The sequence below is a fragment of the Varanus komodoensis genome, unplaced genomic scaffold (assembly GCF_004798865.1).
Source record: "Varanus komodoensis strain SLA01 unplaced genomic scaffold, ASM479886v1 scaffold12, whole genome shotgun sequence".
Taxonomy (NCBI): domain Eukaryota; kingdom Metazoa; phylum Chordata; class Lepidosauria; order Squamata; family Varanidae; genus Varanus; species Varanus komodoensis.
The window spans coordinates 29,873,128-29,893,285 of NW_025335349.1; the positions used below are offsets into that span (position 1 = coordinate 29,873,128).

Genomic DNA, 20,158 nt, shown 5'->3' on the forward strand with positions numbered 1-20,158 from the left:
CCAACCATTTTGATAGGACTGCGTACTGCAAGAAATGCTACTGGTTGGGGTGGCGAGAGGCGACAGCTCTCTCTCTCAACTCCTCACAGTCCACTGCCACCCACAGAAATGTGAAATGAACCACAGCTACTGTTTGAAAGGTAAATTCATTCTCTCTTCCCTCCCTGCACCCAATCCCAATTTTGCCGTATGTTTTGCAGCTGTCTTGTATGTGGGATGATATCAGGTGGATGAGGCAGAACATGTCTGTCTCCGTGTCCTCCTCCACAGCACTTCAAGCTCGGCAGAAAATGCTCTCTGCGACAGCCCAGTTACAGGTTAGTGGCACCGCACATTTTCAGTAGCGGGTTGTGGCGAGTTTATGGCCTCGCAGGGAAGGAGCTGTCAGCTGTCATCTGCCTCAGCATGTCCCACTGGCTTGTCCTCTGGGTGAGAACTGGCATCTCCTGGGAAGCAAGGAGCACAGTCAGAAACATCAGCCAGAGCAAACAGGTCATCAATAAACCATGAAATAGGAAGCCAGAATGGAATTAAATGTGACTCAGGAAATAAAGAGTAGTTTGCTGAGCGCTGCAGCACGTAATCCATTCACCCACACATGCCTGGCATAGGTGAATACTTCTCTTCCCATCTTCTGGCTCTGCACAAGTCAAGAGACACCCGGAACAATGTGTAGATTACCGCATAGATGCCACTGAAGTATCTCATCCTTTTGTACTTGGAGGACTGCTTTCCAGCTGTACCCTCAGAGTGTATGGCTGCAGCACCACAAACACCTTGTTGCCATAACTTTGGCCTTCAGTCACCTTGACAAGAGAGAGGCCCAGTCCTGGGACTGTCTGAAGAAGACGGCAATCAATGCCTAAGCCTTGGTAGATTAGGAAGAAGCTCCTACAGAAGCCAGGAACCTTAAAGGATGCAGCACCACCCCTGGGTGCTTTGAAAACAGCAGCAGCAGCAAGTGGGGCGACAGGTTCAATTCTAGGAGTAAGCATTACTGTGGGAAGATTTGGTTTCTTGCATAGTATCGTAGTCTGAGTTCCTGGAACTCTAAGGACAGAGTGCAGATTAATCTTAGCAAATGTTCGTGCTTACCATTTGGGTTTTTTCCTGACCTACAGTGATGACCTCTGGTTCATTCCTCTAGAATCCTGTAACCCTGGTCTAGTACAGGCCCTGGAATAGATTGATCAGTAACTAGCCCAAGTTACTACAAAACCTGTGGTCCTCAAGATGTTCTGGACAACAGCTCTCCTTATCCCAGCCAGCATAGCCAATAGACAAGGATGATGGTCACAGCTGGGTTGTGAGGGCAGGGCATTAGGTTGGGGAGGCGTTAAAGTGGATTGTAATGCTAAATATTGTATGCCAAATAGGGTTCATATGGAAAATAACACCACTGTTTCTCTAGCCTCTAAAATGCCTTACTCCCTTGGGTGTATGGGCTGAATATACCCAGCCATGTAGCAAAATTGAATTACAAGATTTGTGTTTTTGCGTTGTTATCCCTATGGCAAAAAGAAAAAAAGGGTGTGGGGAGACTGTGAATCATGTTCTTACAAATCCTGCATGGGTTTGAAAAATAAAGAGCATGACTCTCTAAGCAAATCTTTCCAAGCAGCAAAAGAGAAGACAGCCCATAAGGATACAGAACACCTACTGTGTGCATTGGATGGGGATGCCTAAAGCTAAAATATCTACTTAAAGTCACTTCTAAATGGCAGTCACTGTGCTAGCTGTTCTGGAGTGCTCCAGTTATAAACAATTTTAATAATGCCATTCAGAAGTAAATAGTGTCTGCAGATAAAATCAGCTCAGGGTGGCTTTATCTATCATATGAGAATGTCATTAAGGTTAATGTACAGCCCCGTTGCTTTCATACATGTACAATGTGCCGCATTGTCAATTCAGGTTTTCCTTTTAAACAACTCCCACCCCTTACTAGCTTACTGTAGATCTTTTGAAACCTTCCAAAGTCGGGAGCATATTTAAAATGCTAGGGATTTTTCTTTGAGACATCTGGGCATCTCTTCAGGAGCTGATTGCACTGAAGTCAACATGCTGACCTTCATAAGTGCGTGCCTTTTTGGAGAAGGAAAAAAGTTGTGGTCAGCCAGGCCAAGAGTCCACCTAGTCGCGTATCCTGTTTCCAGCCGTGGCAAACCCTAGTCCTCCAAGGCACTGATAGGACGTGATTGGGCAAGAGGTTCTCCTGCATATGCCCCACTGAAATGTCATGAGGTATTGTCTCACAAAGTCAGGGGATTTGATCTCACACACGGTAACGTTGCAAGATTTGTTTGTGGCAAATAACCACTCCAGGAGCCTGTTTGGCTGAGGAGCGAGATAAATATGCTTTAAATAAGTAAGTAAATAAATATTGAAAGCAAACAAACATCCATCTATCCAAGAATGTCTGAGTGAAGTGTGGGACTATGCTTTGTACATGCCAAAGACCAAAGAGAGAATTTGAACAACTTTGGAGGTAATTGGGGGTCCATTATAAATGTGCACCCATGAATTATTTGCAATTTCTGTTTTCAAATTCTATAATTTAACCTATGAAGAGCAACCCCAGCAAAAAATAAAACATAAAAAAGGATGGGGACCCACTTATTTTGCCCTTCAACTATATTGTCATGTTGCCTTTTTAAAGGGCTTCCCCCACCCACCCTTCTAGTTTTCTTTTACTTTGCCAGAATGTTTGCCTGTCATGGGAATTCTTCATAATTTTTTAGTTTTCTGAAACACACATTACTATAGGTTCTCCATAGAAAATTACAATTTGCAGTGATAAAGCACTTCAGCAGGCAGCATCTTTCAAACATACCTGCAGTGTTGATGCCCTTTTTAACCAAAGAAGTTTGAAACTGAAAGGCATTACTGATACTCAAGGAAACAATGCCAGTAGTGCTTAAATCCCTTAAGAGAGGATTCCATAGATACAGTGAATTAGTCAGAGGCTAACATGTGCATTGATTCTGTAAACCATCCACCCGTATTCTACCCAGCCGTCCAAAAGAATTTTTCCTTAGCTCCACTGAGGGATACATGGGGGAGGTTTCAAATGATCTCCATATTGGATTAATTCTCCTTACTTTGAAGTAAGTGCTAAAACTCCCATTACCATCTGTAAGAAAAGATCTAAGTTCATGGATGTCGTCCAGTCCCGTTAAAACTCAATGGGAGTATTGCCCTCAATTCCATTGTGTTGCGATTTACAGCCTATGCCAGACTGTGCCCCCCCCCCCGACCTTTAAGTTATGTTTGTCAATGAGTTGCAAAAATAGAGCTGAATGAAACGCTTCCAGCCCCTGCTACCCGGGGCCACAGGAGGGAGCATAGCTCAGTGGTTGAGCACATGGTTTCTGGAATGTAGACGTTCCAATGTTCAAAGACTTTTCAGATTGCAGGAAGAGTGGGAAAGAGCTTTGCCTGGAATCCTGGAAGGCTGCTGCCACCAGCCAGAGCAAGCAGCACTGGGCTGAATGGATTAGTGACCTGATGCCATGAAAGGGATCCTCCAAAGCACATGTTTGGGGTGGGGTTGTGTCCCACAGGGTCATGATGCACAGGCCCTTTATGATGGTCTCTCCAAAACCTTCTGTTCCATCTTTCTGGAATTGTGTATTCTTGATGTGTCAGAATGTATCTGAGACAAGCACAAGCTCTAGTCTGTGACTGCAACACATACACCCATTCACCAGGGCGGATGTAGCCAGCCACTCATGTTTGGGATTTATCATCCTGGAAACCTGGAGAGGCTCCAAATTTATCCTCGAGAGAGCTGAAAGCCTGGGCTGCTCCTTTGCACTGGCCAGTTGCTGTGCTGGCTGGCTTGTTTGTTTGTTTTAGAATATTTATATACCACTTCTCACTTTAAAAACAACAACCCAAAGTGGATTACTGGATTATACAACTGTACATCATTATAAAAGCTCAACAACGTTTGGGCAAGGTAATGGTTGGGAAAAACCAGAGTAAACAAGTAGGGTTTCTTAATTCTCATCAAAAGTCCATGAACACTGGTGTCTTACATACTGCAGAGTGGGACTGGGCATACCAGAAGGAGGGTGCCACAACAGAGAAAGTGTGTTGCCGTGCGACTGAGTGATGGGGTTCTGCCCGATGTGATATGGACAACAAGGTTATGAGAGCTTTATTGTCCCCATCACCAGCACCAGGTCTCCAGATACATGAAGATGTGAGCACCAGTGTTTGCATCAGAGAGCCACTAATTATGTGTTTTGTTGTCTTCCATCCCCATCCCCACCCCTGCACACAGAATCTGCTGGGTACACATAACTTGGGCCGAGTCTACTATGAACCAATCAAGGATCGGCATGGCAATATTATCATCGTTACAATAAGAGAAGTGGAGACTCTCTATTCCTTTTTTAATGGCAAATGGATGCAGATATCCAAGCTGCAGAGCCAGAGAAAATCTCTCTCAACACCAGAGGAACCTACAGCATTAGACATCTTGCTCATCACAATCCAGGTATCCCTGTCGCTCCTCACATATATGGTCCAATAACCAAAAAATCCTTCTGATAAAGGAACTTTAGGACCCATCAAGCCATATGGGACCAATTTGCCTCTTACAGCACCCACAGGGAGCTTCATAAGTTTCCAGCTTTGGAAGCTTACCCAGATGTAGTCATTGGAATCTGTCCTTAGGTTCATGATGGATAATTCTCTCTTAAAAAACAAACAAACCTACATGACCCTAATTAACTAAAAGAGCCCTTCTGTGGGACACATAGGCCAGAAGATGGGTTTGATCCAGATCAAAGTTGCTGAACTTAATTCTCTTTAAAAGCAGTGGGTCTTCAATGAAATCATGACTAACTTGTCTCACTGATGTCAACAGGACCGAAGTTCAACTGGCAGTGTAGATACAGTGTAGATACTTATGGCCCAAATGAATCAGAATTCTTCATAGAACTGGCATCCCAGGAACTCTAAGCAAACAAGTCAACACAAGAATTCCAGCCGAACCACTAGATACAAACAAGTCCAGCTCAAGGGAGAAGAAATAGGGAAGCAAACAGGTCAGACAGATCAGATAGACTACAGCTGAGGAATGTGTTGTTCTTCCAGTGCTGTTTGACTGCATCTCCCAAGAGCACCAACTTGGCCAATATTGGGACACAATGGGAACTGCAGCCAACCATACCTGTTCCCTACACCTGAGTTAGACACTCAGCGAAAGGAGGATTTCAGGCAAGTCAGATAAACAAGAGAAGCCTGGAACCAAGCAGCTGGTCAGGAAGACCATGGCTTTTCAACAGTCAAGATCAACCCAGGGATTCAGTCCTGACATGCCATGATATATCCTGCTTCTCACATGCCTTATTTAGCATGAGATACTGAAAGTGCAGGGAAACCTCACATGTAGGCATGCCCTGGGACACGACATCAGAGATGGATGTGTCTGTCAGTCTCGGTCCTGCTGAGTCTGTCTTTTTTGTTTGTTTGGTTTTGAGGTGAAGCCTATTCTGGCTCACCGCTGAGTGATTTTTTAATTGCCCCCTTGCTCTCTCTCTCTCTCTCTCTCTCTCTCTCTCTCTCTCTCTCTCTCTCTCTCACACACACACACACACACACACACACACACACACAATGTATGGAACTTTTGTAACACATGCATACAGCATATGTATTCTTAAATGTACACATTTTTGGAGACATGCACCCATAGACTAAAGCATGTTTCTGAGCATTTTGGAAATGTACCCATTTTTCTTTAGCCTTTTTTATATGCTTGCCTGTGGACAAACACATTTCAATTTTATTTCTGCAGAATGCATTGTTGGCCTGGATTTCTGATAGCAAATCAAGTAAACTGATTTCTAAAAACACTTGACAGAGCAATTTCTCACACATCTCCACCAGAAACCAAAATAAGTCACTGGCTTGTGTGTCGCTCCTGCTTGTGGGTCACTCCCGCCCAGTCATTCTGTATTAACTACTGCAAACATTTATCTCTCCAAGCCCTTTAACTTGAAAGCGGCTCCAGAGAAGCCAGTTGAACTAATCAGACGTGCTGAAAATCAACAGTTAATAATACCCTCTCCCCATTTGTGGGTTTCTGTTTCATTTAAAAGATATGTGGATGGGAATATTGCACGCTAGACTAGGCTAGACTTGTGGCATTAAAAATGCATTACAGGTATTAAAAAGAGGGTAGGGGAGAATGGAGCATATATTTTATATAAGGAAACCCCAAATACAGGTCTGCTCAAGTTTCCACCACATCCCTAGTGGAAAAAAGTTCCCCTAATGGTTTGTTCATTCCTATCAAATGTCCAGCCTTTCTTGGATTACTTGTTGAATCATCAAATGGGTATTTTGTTCGTGAAATGCTTGTGACAATGAAGATCCAATTGCATGGGTTGGAGCCAGGCGTAGCAATGGCAGATGGTCCCAGTGGTGAAGGCATAGGGCCAGGTTCCTTAATCCTCACCCTATTCCAGTGGCACATGTAACTCAGGATGGCAGTCGGTTTCATTTATTAGGGTAATCTTTAAGGAATGTTATATATCTCCCAGTTAAAGCCTTCTTTATATTACTTTTTAGATGTTAGTTAAGTACCGACACTGCCAGTCCTCTTGGAGAGCTCATTCAGATCATAAAGATTCTTGTGTTGGCAAATGGAAAGTAGCTCATATTTGATGACTCGGTTTATTCTGGCAGTAAAATGCTGCATCCAGTTGGGAGGGTGCACACAGGCCTTTCCCTGACATCAGTAGCAGTGGACCAATTGCATTACGGGGTGAATGACATAGCTCGTTCAGGCGCAGCACTCTGTTCTTTGGAAACACTCCAGCCTCACCTTCGGGGGGCTTGGCATTCCAGGCCCTTGAGAATGCTAGTGGCAGGAATGAGTGGGAAGTTCTGCTTGACTGTGTGCGCTGTTCTGCAAAAGCATTTTTCTGCCTCCTGGAATGTCCATTAGCCAATAGACTTTCTATCCCATTTTATCGGAATAGTTTAGTTCTTGATTGATAGCTGATGCAGCTCATCACGGACATTTTCAGACCACTGCCACTGGGTGGCATCAAAAGCCCATGCACTGCCTTGGCTGCCACCTCCTGGCACCATTTTCAAATGGCATCAGAAGAAAGGTCCATGCACTAAATTGGCCACCATCTCCCAACGCATCCCCCAGAGATGAAGTTCATGCGTTATCTTAGCCAGAAGCCTCATAGCTGCTGGACACAGGGCAAGGACCTGAGCATTTCAGTCTTTGCAAGCAATGCAAGCTTGCACCTCCACAGCAGCCTCTGGTAGCCTGTGAACACATCTTCAGAGGTTTGAAACATGTGTTGTGTTTTGCCTGGGAGTAAATGTAAGGAATTCTCTATATCAAACTCTGGATCCATTTGTACAAGATTGCAAGTAATAAATGGAAACATTTTTAATTCTCAAAGTAGGAAAGGATGCAAACTGCAAGTTAATGAAGCTTAATTAAATGTAAGTAGAAAATAGGTGAATCATTCAGTAACAGTTTTTGAGATGTGCACAGGCATGGAAAGATGATGCTTCTGCATTTTACTTCAGTGACAAAATGTCAAACAAGCAATACCATAAGATCTTTAATGCAAGACTAATTTGAGCTTAATTTTGCCCTCTTCCATATCACGCAATTCAGTTTTGAAATATTCATGAGCTGCAGAGAGATGCATGGAAATTAAAGATGGATATTTTCTCTGTTTCTCATTTTTTCCAGTCCTAAGTTCAATTTATCTTTGGCTCTGAGAGTTTTCCTGACCTTTTACTTTGGTTTATCCTAATTGTGAGGATTTTTAAAAAAAAATTGTAAGAACATTCATAAGCATTTCTGTTTACATTTCTCCTTATTTTGGAGATCTGGAGAAATCAACATTTCTCCAAATTTTTCTACTTTTGGCTATCATACACATTTCTTGCAAGCACTTTTCCAGCACAATGCATTTTTGAACAGTATTTCCTCTAATGTGCAATATTTTGGATGTACTATATTATTGGAGACTTGAAGTTGAAGAAGTGCACATTTCAAAGGATAACTGAATTTCAATTCAATAGACTCTCCAAAGTGTGAAATTAGATCAATTTGCATTAAAAGACAAATTGTACCAATAAGTCTTCCATCCCTAGTGAAGAGCTGCTGAGAAATTTTGCAGGGTTTATATGAAGCTCCTTTTTCTTTTCTTCTTACTTCCGTCAAAAGTTCAGCGGGACTAGGAGCTTCAAAATCTGCCTTGGAATGTTGCTGGTGACACAATTGGCTGGCACTACAGGGTGCAATGCCCCTATTATAGCCTCCGGACATCACCTGCGATCACGTCCTGCAACCTCAGAGTGGAGATTCCAGAAGCCAAGCCCTGCCCTGGCCCCTCATACCTGGCATGGAAGGGACCAGGCTGGTGGCCCCTCAGGGTCACAACTGGGCCTTGGAGGGGGGCAAAGAGCATGCTGTGGGGGCAGGGAGGGGAGGAGGCTGGGCACCACAGATTTACCCCCCTTCCAGCCTCCACCCCTCTCCGTTCCTGGCGGAGAGGAAAAGAGGCACTGAAAAAGGTACCCAGTGCAAGGTAAAGCAGTGGCAAAGATTCCCTCTGCCGAGTCTTTATATGGGCATAGGATGCACAAAAGCTGCTGAGTTTGGAGGGTTGCATGCATTGAGGGCATGGGCACAAGATCATGCCTGAGGGATGTGCTAACTCGCCCCTTCCCCTAGTGAGGGATTTTGCTATTAACACCTTGCTGTCGGAGTGGTGCCACAAGGGAGTATCCAGGGAGGGCAGTTTGACTCGTCAAACCACTCTGAACAGGAAGCCTTTATGCCTCTTGCTGGTGAGGCAAGCCAATGCCTCGCCTGGATGGGGAGAGCGCCTCCAGTCTGTGGCTGCACAGTAACCTCCATACATAGACCTGAGGGCTTGCAATACAGAAAAGCTATGGACAGGATCATCATCATCAAATTTATTTCATTTCTATACCACCCAATAGCCAAAGTTCTCTGGGCAGTTAACAACAGCACATAAAAAATAAAATTTAAAATACAAATAATGTTTACAATATCATTAAAAATTACCATACCAAAATTAAACTAAATTTAAACATAAAATTACTATAGCTTACCCAAATTAATTCATAAGGCCTATTTAATAACTATACTATTTATTTTGACTTTTACTATTTCTCAGAAAAACTAACCATCAGGGAAAAAAATCACTGAGAATACAAAACGAGTGGAACCACAAACACATACAGAAAAAGGGGGGAAACAAACCAAACAGAACACACACACACACACACACACACACACACAACCATATAGCTGCACAGTAATGATCAGAACATATGAACTGATGTTGAAAGTATTACTGATAATATATATGTATACATATATACATGTATACATATATGCTCACTCACACACACACACACACACACACACACACACACACACACACAGAGTTCCTGTTCCACATCACTAATATAGGTTAAGGTAGATTGACCAAATGTTATAATGAGTGGTAAACAGCTATCAAACCCCAATAAACTAATTAAATGCCCTGTGATAGAGGATGGGCCAAACCTAGCGTCTTTAACGCTCATCTCCAGTTGCAATTCCTTGCTGGTTCTCCTCCCCAAGAAAAGAGAACCTGCCCAATTCACTTTTTAAAAAACAGTTGTGACAACTCTTCTGCAACCCTGACTTCTCTGGCTCTAGTTTGTAAAAAAGTTAATGGCAAGAAAGCCACGTGGAACCCAACAAAATTGCTCTCATGTATCAAAGCTCTGTTCATTTCCCTTCAGTTAGTTGGCCTCAGCAAGGCTCTCCAAATGTATCCCGAAATTTCACTTGAGGTGCATTTTGTTGGCAATTCTCATTTGATCCCTTTCCCCCTTATCCTTTTCCTGCAGTAAATGTTGGAAAGCTATGTTATATGTTGGGGAAACACAGAGAACATCAGCAAACCATGAATTTCTGACCTTGGCAAAGGAGCTAACTGGGCGCAACTGTGAGATGGTCTCTGCTGGTTTCCAAACAAAGGCTGAAGCAATCTTTGTGGCTGGGAGAATAATTAGTGTTGGATCATCCAAGTATTAATTAGAATGCTTTCATCACTCATTTAGAACAAGGCTTCTTGCTCTACAGGACCAGAAGCATTTCCATGTCTAACTGCAGGGTGGCAAGAAGCGCACTGTGAATCCAGCAGCAGATTCCTTCTGCTCTCGCAGCCAAGTTCCCCTCATATCATCAGAAGAGCAATGCCCTGTGCCAACAATCATAGAAGTAAACATGTGAAGGGAGGGATCAGGTTTGCGCCTGCTGGCCCCATTCTTGAACCCCATACAGTCAAAGCTCCCTTTGCACAATAGTCTAGTACATGGCCCCCTGCGTGCCACCTGCACCCCCTCCAAGTCTCAGGACACAGATTCGATGTGGGCGACCTGTGTGCATTGGGATTTGCAGAGACTCCAGTGCTAATGGGGCTCTTAAATTCATTGAGGTAGCTGGGGATGGGGATGGTGGGCATGAATGTGGACACAAATTTTATGTATGCTGGTTCCACCAAAACTTTGCTTTAAATGCCTGAGTCCTCGGAGTTGATTCCAAGAAGCTGTGCTCTAGATGTTCCAGAGCATATTAAAGCTGTTTTTTAAACACATATATCTGTGGTTTATTAAACAGAGCGAACCATTCTGAGGAAAAGGAAGGAGGCAAAAAAAGTGTCTTCCATAATACCAGCAGTGGCTCTGTGATCCTGCATTTTCCTTTTATACAGAGACAAATCCAAGAAGACATTCCAGCTTAAGATTTTCTCTCTTTTCCAACAGGATACACTTTCCTATCACAGACGAAGCCAACAGCGCCTGGCCCCTGGCCTCTACTTGGGCTACCTGAAACTCTGCAGCTCAGTGGATCAGATAAAAGTCCTTGTCTTGCAAAAGCTGCCTAACATTCTGTGTCATGTTAAAATACGAGACAACAGCAACGTGTCCAAGTGAGTGGAACATTTTTCCTTCCCACCATCTAGTGAGCACTTCGTGGGTCGCAGTCCCATACCCAGTCACTCTATATTTTCTCTCCTCATCCTCTATGGCACAGAGACTGCACCTGATGCACTGCCAGACACAGAACCTAGGGCAGAATTTGAGCACAGCATTGCAAGCTCTGCGTCCAGCTTTCACTTTACAGGACCCTGATGGTTCATGGCATGTCATGCAAAGACTAGAAAGTTTGAAGTGACTGTCCAGATTTCCTTTTAGGAAGCCATGCGCCCTTGCTCCCCGAGTACCATAGCAGGTTCACCCAACTCTGGATCCAGAGTTACTTAGTTTTCTAAGTTATGTTACAGAAGGTATGTTATGTTACAGAACTTCCAAACTGTTATTGGACGGGAAATTCACCCAGCGAAGATACGTTTCCAGCAAAATTCGCACACCTTTCATGTCTCCACAATCAAATGGCAACAGCTTCATGCCTATTGATTTATGGTTTCCCAATTGACCCTGCTCCTTGACACCATTTAGAGATTGTAAAGTGCTTGAATAACACAGTAATAATCAGTGGCGTAATTTGGTAATTTTAGACTCCCGGCTTAATGGTCTTCCAGAAGCTCCCTTCTGAGATGGCAGAGTGTATTACTTCCCTTTCGTTAAAATGGGGTGAGCTGGCCCGGCTTCATTGGAGGCCCTCCTGCTCATTCTGCTGTTTTTGGGAGACCGATCCAAAGCAGCCCTTTTCTCCTCTTGACTGATGCCTTGGGATGCTTCTCAAGAATGCTTCCTTCTACCCCATCCTTTACCTGCCCATTCTGCCTTATTTGGAGCATTGGTTCTGACTGCCCTAACCTGACAATACAATCCATCTCCATTATGCAGCACTAAGCAAGCAAAGAAACAAGCAAAATGCCCCAGAGCCAATGAGGGCCAGTGGTGGAACTCAAACTTGCCGCCATCTGGAAATGAGCTCGTCCAGGAAGAGGGAGCTGCAGGCCCAGGGCCCTTGTCTAGCCCACCTGGTGTTGTCACCTAGCCATCCAGGCCTCCACAGGTGGCCACGCCTCTTCTCCCAACCACCATCATTCAATGGTTGCCTAGTTTTCGTGCAGCTGCCTCACACACAGACATAGTGACAGGTTGCAATTGCTCTCCAGTGGCTTAGCTGCTGGCAGGAGGAGCTTTAAGATAAAACATGCTGGCATGTTTGGAATTTTGGCCCCACCCATTTTATTTGTCCGTGCCCCGTTTGCCTTTGACCTGAACCCAGAATGCCATCCCTTCAGCGGGTGGCCCGACAGGGATGCCCCTGCCCAGAGCACTTCCCCCACTCTGTTCACGGGGACGGTGCCAACCCAACCCACCAGAACTGTGCCCCGTGCTCCTAACTGGTGTGGCCAGCCTGGTTCTGCCTGCCAGACCCATCCGTGCTGGCAGGGCAAGCAAGCTGCATGTTGCCAACACCCTTCTCCATACCAACATGGGCAACGCCACTCCACCCACAAGCAGGGGATGGGTCAGAGCAGAAATGCGTCTAGCAAAAACCAAGCCATTTTTATTGGCTGCATGCAGTGCTAGAAAAGCCTAATGAGAAAATTGAGCCCTCTGGAAAAATGCCACTGTAGCCCAAGGCATGTGTGTTAAAAGATTATAGAAACATGGAACAGCCTGCTTGTCAATGAAAGCTGAAATGTTTCAAAGGCATTTTTTTAGATCTCAGTAAAGAAGCCTTCAGCTTGATATACACAGAGAGAATGAAATCAGAAAGTTGGCCCTTTGGAAACCACAAACAATAAGGCCTGCTATAAGTTTAGAAAATTTTACTATCTGAGAATGAAAACCTCAACAGAGCCCAAACATACATACAGTAAATTCTTCCTTGTGCTGTGAACTTTTGTTATATTTCTAATTTTAACTTCATTCCGTATACAGAGAGGAGTGGGAATGGATCCAAAGTCTTTCTGGCTCAGAATCTATGGAAAATACAGATGAGTGCCCAACTCGACTGTTCTTTGAGCTCCAGATGGCAACGAAAGCGCTCCTTAAACAGATCCATCTACCTCTGCGACAGGTATGGTGTGTTTTGATACTTACTGCCCGATTCATTCCAAGGGGATGCAGTAACTTGGAGGGAACCTATCTGCAATGTATATGTATTTCCACGAAATAGCATTGCTTTGTTTCAAAGATACCGATCTAGAGCTGGTTCACCAGCCCTTCTATAGGCCTGGAATAGGCTGCTTACTTGGGAGGAGGGATGGGTGCCCCATGTTCGTGGAAGCAGGGATGCATGCAGGATCTGCTCTGGGCTTCATGGCTTTGAAGAATCGATGCTGCCCAACCCCCTGCTGAAACCTCAGCATAACACTTCACGGCGGCCAAGGCAGCGCCAGTGCCGCAAAAACAAGTCTCTTTCAGGCAGCTGGGTGCCACGTCTCTTGTGTGCATGGGCAGTACATTGATGCACTGTGACTCCTTTACAGTGCTGCATTTGGCCTGCACAAAGTGTAAAGACCTTTTCCTGCTCACCCAAATCCAGCCCATGATAGCTGGGTGCAAGCATTCTAATGCAATCACCTTGAGTGAGTGGTAAGTGGCTGCGTTCACACACACTCCTGCACCAGGAACATTCCTAACATAGCAATATTTGCCTGTGCTATCCTGGAGAGGATTTGTGAAAATGTAATATACGTGTCATCAAGACATTTTAGCCCTGTGCCGATGACATGCAGTGCGTAGATACATGAATGCACGGGGAGGAGCATGATTTGATTTCATGTTACTTTTGTCTCCTGCGTTGTCTCAAAACACAAAAAGTTGTGCCTAAAGCAGGTCGCAGTAATTTTTCCAACTTTCCATAAAAGTCATTGATCACACCTGCTGGCCTCCATGCTCTGAGCATGTCTCAGTGCTTTGATTCAGGGTTATGCACAGAGCCTCCATTCCTACTTGTTGTATGCCCATTAGACTTTCGTCACGGGGTCAAGCCCACACCGAGGGAGCCTACGCATGCACAGGCAACACGCGCATGGCCTGTGGCGGAAGCAATCCAGTGGGTGTGCCGAGAGCAAGAGCAGACCAGACCGGCCAGCATGATCTCACAGGGCTTCAGCATTGCACAGTCTAGGTGCCAAGGCAGCCTTCCTCAAAATGGTGCCTGCCAGATGTGTGGGACTACAACTCCCACCATTCCCCGGTGTTGGGGAAGGCTGTCCTAGAAATTTGCTTATAGTTTCCTGGGTTTAGCAATGTAATGTACAGATGCTGCATACAAGACTTCTGGGTCTGGGCCCGGGTCTGGATTCCTGAAGCCTTCCACTTCCTTTACATTCATCAGTGCTTCATACACATTTTCTTGCCTGTACTATCCACTGACCAAGTTCAAATAGTCAGAGCATGTGGAGATGTGTTCTCACCAGCTTCTTCAAAACCTGTGGGACACTCTTTTCCAGGTCCCTTGTCAAAATGTGGACAGTTTTCCAAAGCAGATATTGTATAGATTCAGTCTTAAAATTTGGAAATGTTTTGTCTGCACTGGCAGATGACAGCAAAGTGTTTTTAAAATCTTTGTTTGCTATTATGTCTTTATTTTTACTATTGTGTTCCTAGTGCTTTTTCTTTGTGTTCTATTATTGATTTGTTTTGTTATTAATAGCATTTCTATACTGTTTAATAGAATAAAATCTCCAAGCAGCTGACATAGAAATATTAAAAACATATTTAAATACATTATTCAAAACAATTTCAACTACAAAAAAGCAATACAAGGAACAGTGAGATAGAGTGCCACATGATTAATTACAATTAATTAAAAGCCAGAAAAAGTTCGGGTGAACAAGTACATTTTCAGGACACATTTAAAACATACCACATTTTCTGCTTCCCAAAACGGATAGAATTTTTATCTTTCTGTATTATAGTTTATAGTACTGATTCGTAAGGCTCCCCAAAAATCTCCATGGGGCAAGCAAGAAGATGGGGCTGAAAGGTGAAAATACATAAAACAGAGAAGTGCCATCCCACCTTATTTTGCCATGCTTTGCAGTGTACGCAAATCATCCCTTGATCCAAAAGGAACAGTCCGAGATTTGTCCCAAGTTTCCTGAGATGTCCTTGCCCGTCAACAGCTTTACCTCGGGTCATTACAGAATGACCTCGGGTTCATCTCTTCACTCACTTCATAGCTATTCCATGCACGATCCAGTTCCCAGTTCCAGCTGATTTAGTCCAAAATTGCTATGCAAGTTACTTTCAGAGCTGGTGAGAAACATATTAAAGCAAAAAATCATGAACGTGACACTTAAACAAAAGTGACAATTAAAGCAAATTGGAGAGAATTGTGAAATGGCTAAACTGGGTTTAACTGATTCTTTTAGCTGATTCTCAGTAACATGGAGTAAGTCCCATTGAACTCATGCAAAGATATGCACAGGTTTAAATTGTTAATCTTGGATCTCCTCTCCACTCCACACCTAAGAAAGGGAGACTTGTAAGCATCTGGTCCACTTTTAATAAACCACCATTGGGCTTTTGCTGAACATTCTTATTTTTGCTCACCAGAACCATCAATTAAAACAAGCCATTTCACTGTAGATGAAACAGCTTCAAAATGACTATGGCCTGCTATGCTTGATTCCAGTAGGCGAGAGTCACTTGGCTTACAAAGCAATTAGGCTGGGTCTGATGTTCCTTGTGCAATTAGAAAGCCTCTTCTTTGTCTTTGCTGGCTTATTCTGAAGCAAAGGGCCTTTTCTCTATAATCTTCGTAGCCTGCCCTCTCCCTTTTAAAATGATCTCACACAATTACACACTTGGAGGTAGCAAGTGCTTGTACAAAAACATGTTTAATTTAAAACTTATTCTGTATTGTTGTTCGTCACCCAGTCCACCAGTGCTCACATAATGAATCTGCAGGGCTGCATAATTGTGCAAAGTATAAATAAGGCCGAAAAAGTGGCAAGATTACTTTGAATGGAGGAGAATGAATGAAACGTGCATAGACACCTGGACATGTTCAGATGATCCACAGGAACAGAAGCCATGTTGGATCCCCACATATCCTGAAGGTCCATCTCACACTTCCCCGTGCCATACAGAGGTGCAAGGTGTGGGGGCGTTGAAGCCACCCTAGAAACTAACCAAAGGTTCCGGGGTGATTGCAAAGTCACCCCTACGGTGCAGACGTGGGAAATGGTGCGCACCAGGGTCATCGGCCAAACCGCACAGCACGCACCCTGGCACATACGAGGACAAGGGGCCACGGTGGCTTCTTTTTGTGTTGATGCTTTGAACCCTGCCATTATCTGCTTGCAGGAGAACAGTTCTGGGAATTTCAAGGAGGAGATAAGCCTAAAGATAACCCTGATCCATACCTTACTTTTGGATCAAAGTGGATCTGAATAAAATATATGCTTGTGCCAGTTGATTTTAGTTTTCTGTTTGTTACTGTGCATTTTTTGCTGTGACTTGTTAAATCGTTTTCATTGCCCCGTTTGGTGACAGGCTGTGGGGAAGAAGGGAGAGGGGAGGGGAGGCCAAAAAAAGAAAAAGAAAAAGCTGCATAGCTTTGCTAACCAACTCTTAAATTGAACGTTAAAGCTTTTTAATTGAATTCATTTTCATGTTTTCACATAATTATGCAATCATAATCTTGAAAAGCTCATGGAGTGTGATCATTTTCTGGCTAATAAGAAACATAAATGTTATTTTCTGGGGGACCTTAGGGTGTGTGTGCTTTAACGTGGAACATGATTAGAGCTTTACATCTTTATTTTATGAAGCAAAATTAACGCGCACACATAAATATATTTCTGCCTCTCTTTATGTTTATAAAAATGCCAATCTGGATGTTGTGCAACTTTGCTCTAATGTTTTATACCATTTGGGGGGTTGTTTATGTAAGTACGATGTTGTAACTCTCGCCTCACCCCCCGCCCCCATTTCTTCTCTGTACGTGTCCCTCTGCAGGCTAAACTCTTCCGTCTGTATACACAGGAGGTGTTGGAACTGGGTCATAATGTGTCCTTTCTTCTCCTGCTCCCTGCCTCAGACGACGTCTGCACTGCCCCAGGACAGAATAACCCTTACACCCCGCACTCAGGATTCCTTAACCTCCCTCTTCAGATGTTTGAACTCGGTATACTACCTTGCTTCACCTAGAAATATTAACCCAGTCGCCTTATAATAAAATCACAAAGTGGTATCTGTTCCCCTCCAGCCCTTGCCTCCCCCATCCCAGTGGAGAGTCAATAAATCACGTGATGATTTCTTGGCAACAACATTTTTCTCTCTGACTACAGACAAGTAATAGAGGGAGCATAGCTACCATGTTACACGCTCTAGTCATAACTATTGGAATGCAGAAGGCAGTCCGTCCACAAGCGATCAAGCCACGCACGACCCCTTCAGTGTAGCTTAGGCATGAGCGTCCTGAAATGGACAATTCAGGCTCCGTTCAAGGAAAGCAAAGGGATTCAGACTGCCTTCACACAGCTTTCCGGTTGGCAATGTGAAGAAAGGCTCGCTTCATACGCTGATCATTCATATCTGACCGCCTCTCAAGGACCATTTTGATATAGGACTGAATTTGACATAGAATCAGTTCATTGATTTATTCAAAAGGCAGAGAAGGTGCTCCAGTGCAGGCTGCACACTCAGATTTGCTGTGCAGGATGAGTCTAGTAGCCGTTGTTTTGATCACTGTGGCTCCCTAGGCTCATGCTGCCTCTGTGCATGTGCAGAGACAGCCTGGCACTGGATGCCATGGCTGGGAGACGGCACCCTGAAGCCTCTCTCACCCAGATACAGCTCCCAGCAGTCCTGATCACTGGCTATGCTGTCTGGAGCTGCTAGGAGTTGAAGTCTGGAAGCCACCAGTGCAGGGACGACCGGTTTGTTTCCTTCAGACCCTGCTTATGAGTTTCCCAGAGGCATCTGGTTCTCCAGCATGGGAAGCAACATGCTGGACTAGATGGACTTTAGGGCTGATCCCGCCAAGGCATATCATGTGTTCTCATGTGTTCGCAAAAGGTAGAACTGGTTGAGCACTGCAAGTGCGAATGCTGTTGTGTTTAGATATGTAGGTATCGGTATAGATGTAAAAGACCAATGGTGTAAGGTTTCAGCATGCATTCAGACACCATTCAATGAAAGCGAAATGATTCAACAGCTACATACTGGTCACAATCAAACTGGAAACCTAGTATTTCTCATTTCAAAACCCTCTGATTCAAAACTGAAAATTCACTAATCCCATTTTCTTCATTGATTCGGAAAGCGTTAGTCAAGTGTGTAGTGAAGATATTTGGCATTCAGTTGCCGGGCCCTCCCTGCAGTGATTATCCTGCCAGGGATAATGGTGGCCAACAGCATAAATGGGTAGGCCAAACCCAGAATTCTCACTCTTTGTGGGATACAGGAACACCCCAGCTGATAGTCAAGCAGCTGCAGTGCTTATGGTGCCAGAAACCACTGGGAGTGGGCATCAACCAACATTATATTTTGCTAGTATCCTGACCATTAGAAAGCTTTGAAGCATTAGGATCTTGTCAAACAAGATGCTAAACTGGGTTAACCATTTTTCTATTGTTCAGTAAAGGTTTTCTTAGCCTGAGCTGTCTTTCCCATGTGTCCAATGCCTGAGGAAGCAGGAGGAGGGGGCACGGCAAAGACTGACTCTTTTCAAGCACTCATGAGCAAAGCAAAACCCTGCACCACCAAGCCTCCTCCTGGTACCTTGCAGATACCGTGCTTGCAGTACAGATGGCATGCTGCAGTGCTGTACGGGGCTACCTATTTCATCACCTCATTTCATTTCCTACTTTCATTCATTCACACCTCCAGTTGTTGTGGTCTAGATGCCAATTCTCCACCACACGTTCCATTCCTCTATTGCTTCCTTCAACACTCAGGTTGCTCTTCATTCATAGACTGCAAATGCCCATCAAAAAAGATCTGGCTACCCACAATGATTCCGCATGTGAAGTTCAACCACGTCCCTCGCTTGCTCAAATCAGCACCAGACCTTTTCTCTCCACAGTTCCAGGCCCACCTCTGACATTTTCCCTTCAGCCTCACACTCTCCTCCTTGACCTCCAGGCTGATCAGGTCCACCACCTTCATGACACCAGATGCCAACATTTAATGCAGGCCTTCCCACAGTGGGCAGAATGTCTATGGACAGTTTATGGACTACACGCTACTTTAGCAATGATTCAGGGTTCAGCCAACTACACATACACATGTCTTTTAATACTGGATGATGCACAGTTGAGGAAATTCCCCAAAGAACATGTTCTCCCCACTACCACCAGCAGCAGCCTTTGGTTTGCCATTTTTGAGTTATTTGAGCTTTTTGAGGCTGCCATTAGGCTTTAGGATACATCTCTGAAATCCCACCACTCTTGGGATATGAGTGATTTTTAGACTAACTTTGCCAGCATGAACTGCTCTCATCAGCCATGCACAATCAAATGTGTATCAATACAATTGCTGGTCTTACATATCCAGAAATTGCAAATCAGTCTTCTGTCATATCTTTCCAGGATTTAAGGCACAGAGCTAGGATCTTCCTGTCCCTGTCTCCTCCCCCTCCCTCCATTTCCTTTAAAGGAAAGACAAACCATTGTTATGCTCATGTGATCGGGCCATAAAAGCTGCACTGTACCAAAGCAAAACTTTGATATCTCTACCCCAATACTCTCTACTCAAAGTGGCATGGGCCACCAGGATACTGGGCACAGAAGAGGCATTATGTTAAATCTGTGGCTGCCTCTATCCGATTTTCTTTCATTTTAATGCTAGGGTAGGCATAGGGGGCCTAATTCGGATCAAGGCCTTAAACAAGGGATGGTGGGACTTACAGCATCTGGACTCCCCCACCACCACCATCTCACCTGCTCTGTTGTAAAAATGAGCAAAATATGCTTTAAACAGATTTAGCGTAATCTCTCTTTTGGCCCTTGAGTAAAGGTCTTTCCCAGCTGCTTCCCCCACCAGCACCTGAAGGCCCTTCTAGATGAACATGTATTTACTTTCTACATTCAAATGTTTCTTTCTTACAGCTCCCACACAAAATGTTTAGGAGCACCAAAGCTAGAACTGAGGCCCTTTTGCATGCAAACACATGTTCTGCCACAGAGCTCAGGGCCATCTTCTG

General features: G+C 44.3%; 1 protein-coding gene across 3 annotated transcripts in view; it reads left to right on the forward strand.

The window, feature by feature from the left end:
- Positions 1-20,158, forward strand: part of ANKFN1 (ankyrin repeat and fibronectin type III domain containing 1) — a 302,123-nt gene that overhangs the window by 266,319 nt on the left and 15,646 nt on the right. For all 3 annotated transcript variants that reach the window (XM_044422145.1, XM_044422144.1, XM_044422147.1), the window contains 5 exons: positions 201-317; positions 4,286-4,501; positions 10,837-11,003; positions 12,934-13,072; positions 16,969-17,137. In XM_044422145.1, the coding sequence (XP_044278080.1) occupies positions 201-317; positions 4,286-4,501; positions 10,837-11,003; positions 12,934-13,072; positions 16,969-17,137 (808 nt within the window). The remainder of the gene's footprint in view (positions 1-200; positions 318-4,285; positions 4,502-10,836; positions 11,004-12,933; positions 13,073-16,968; positions 17,138-20,158) is intronic.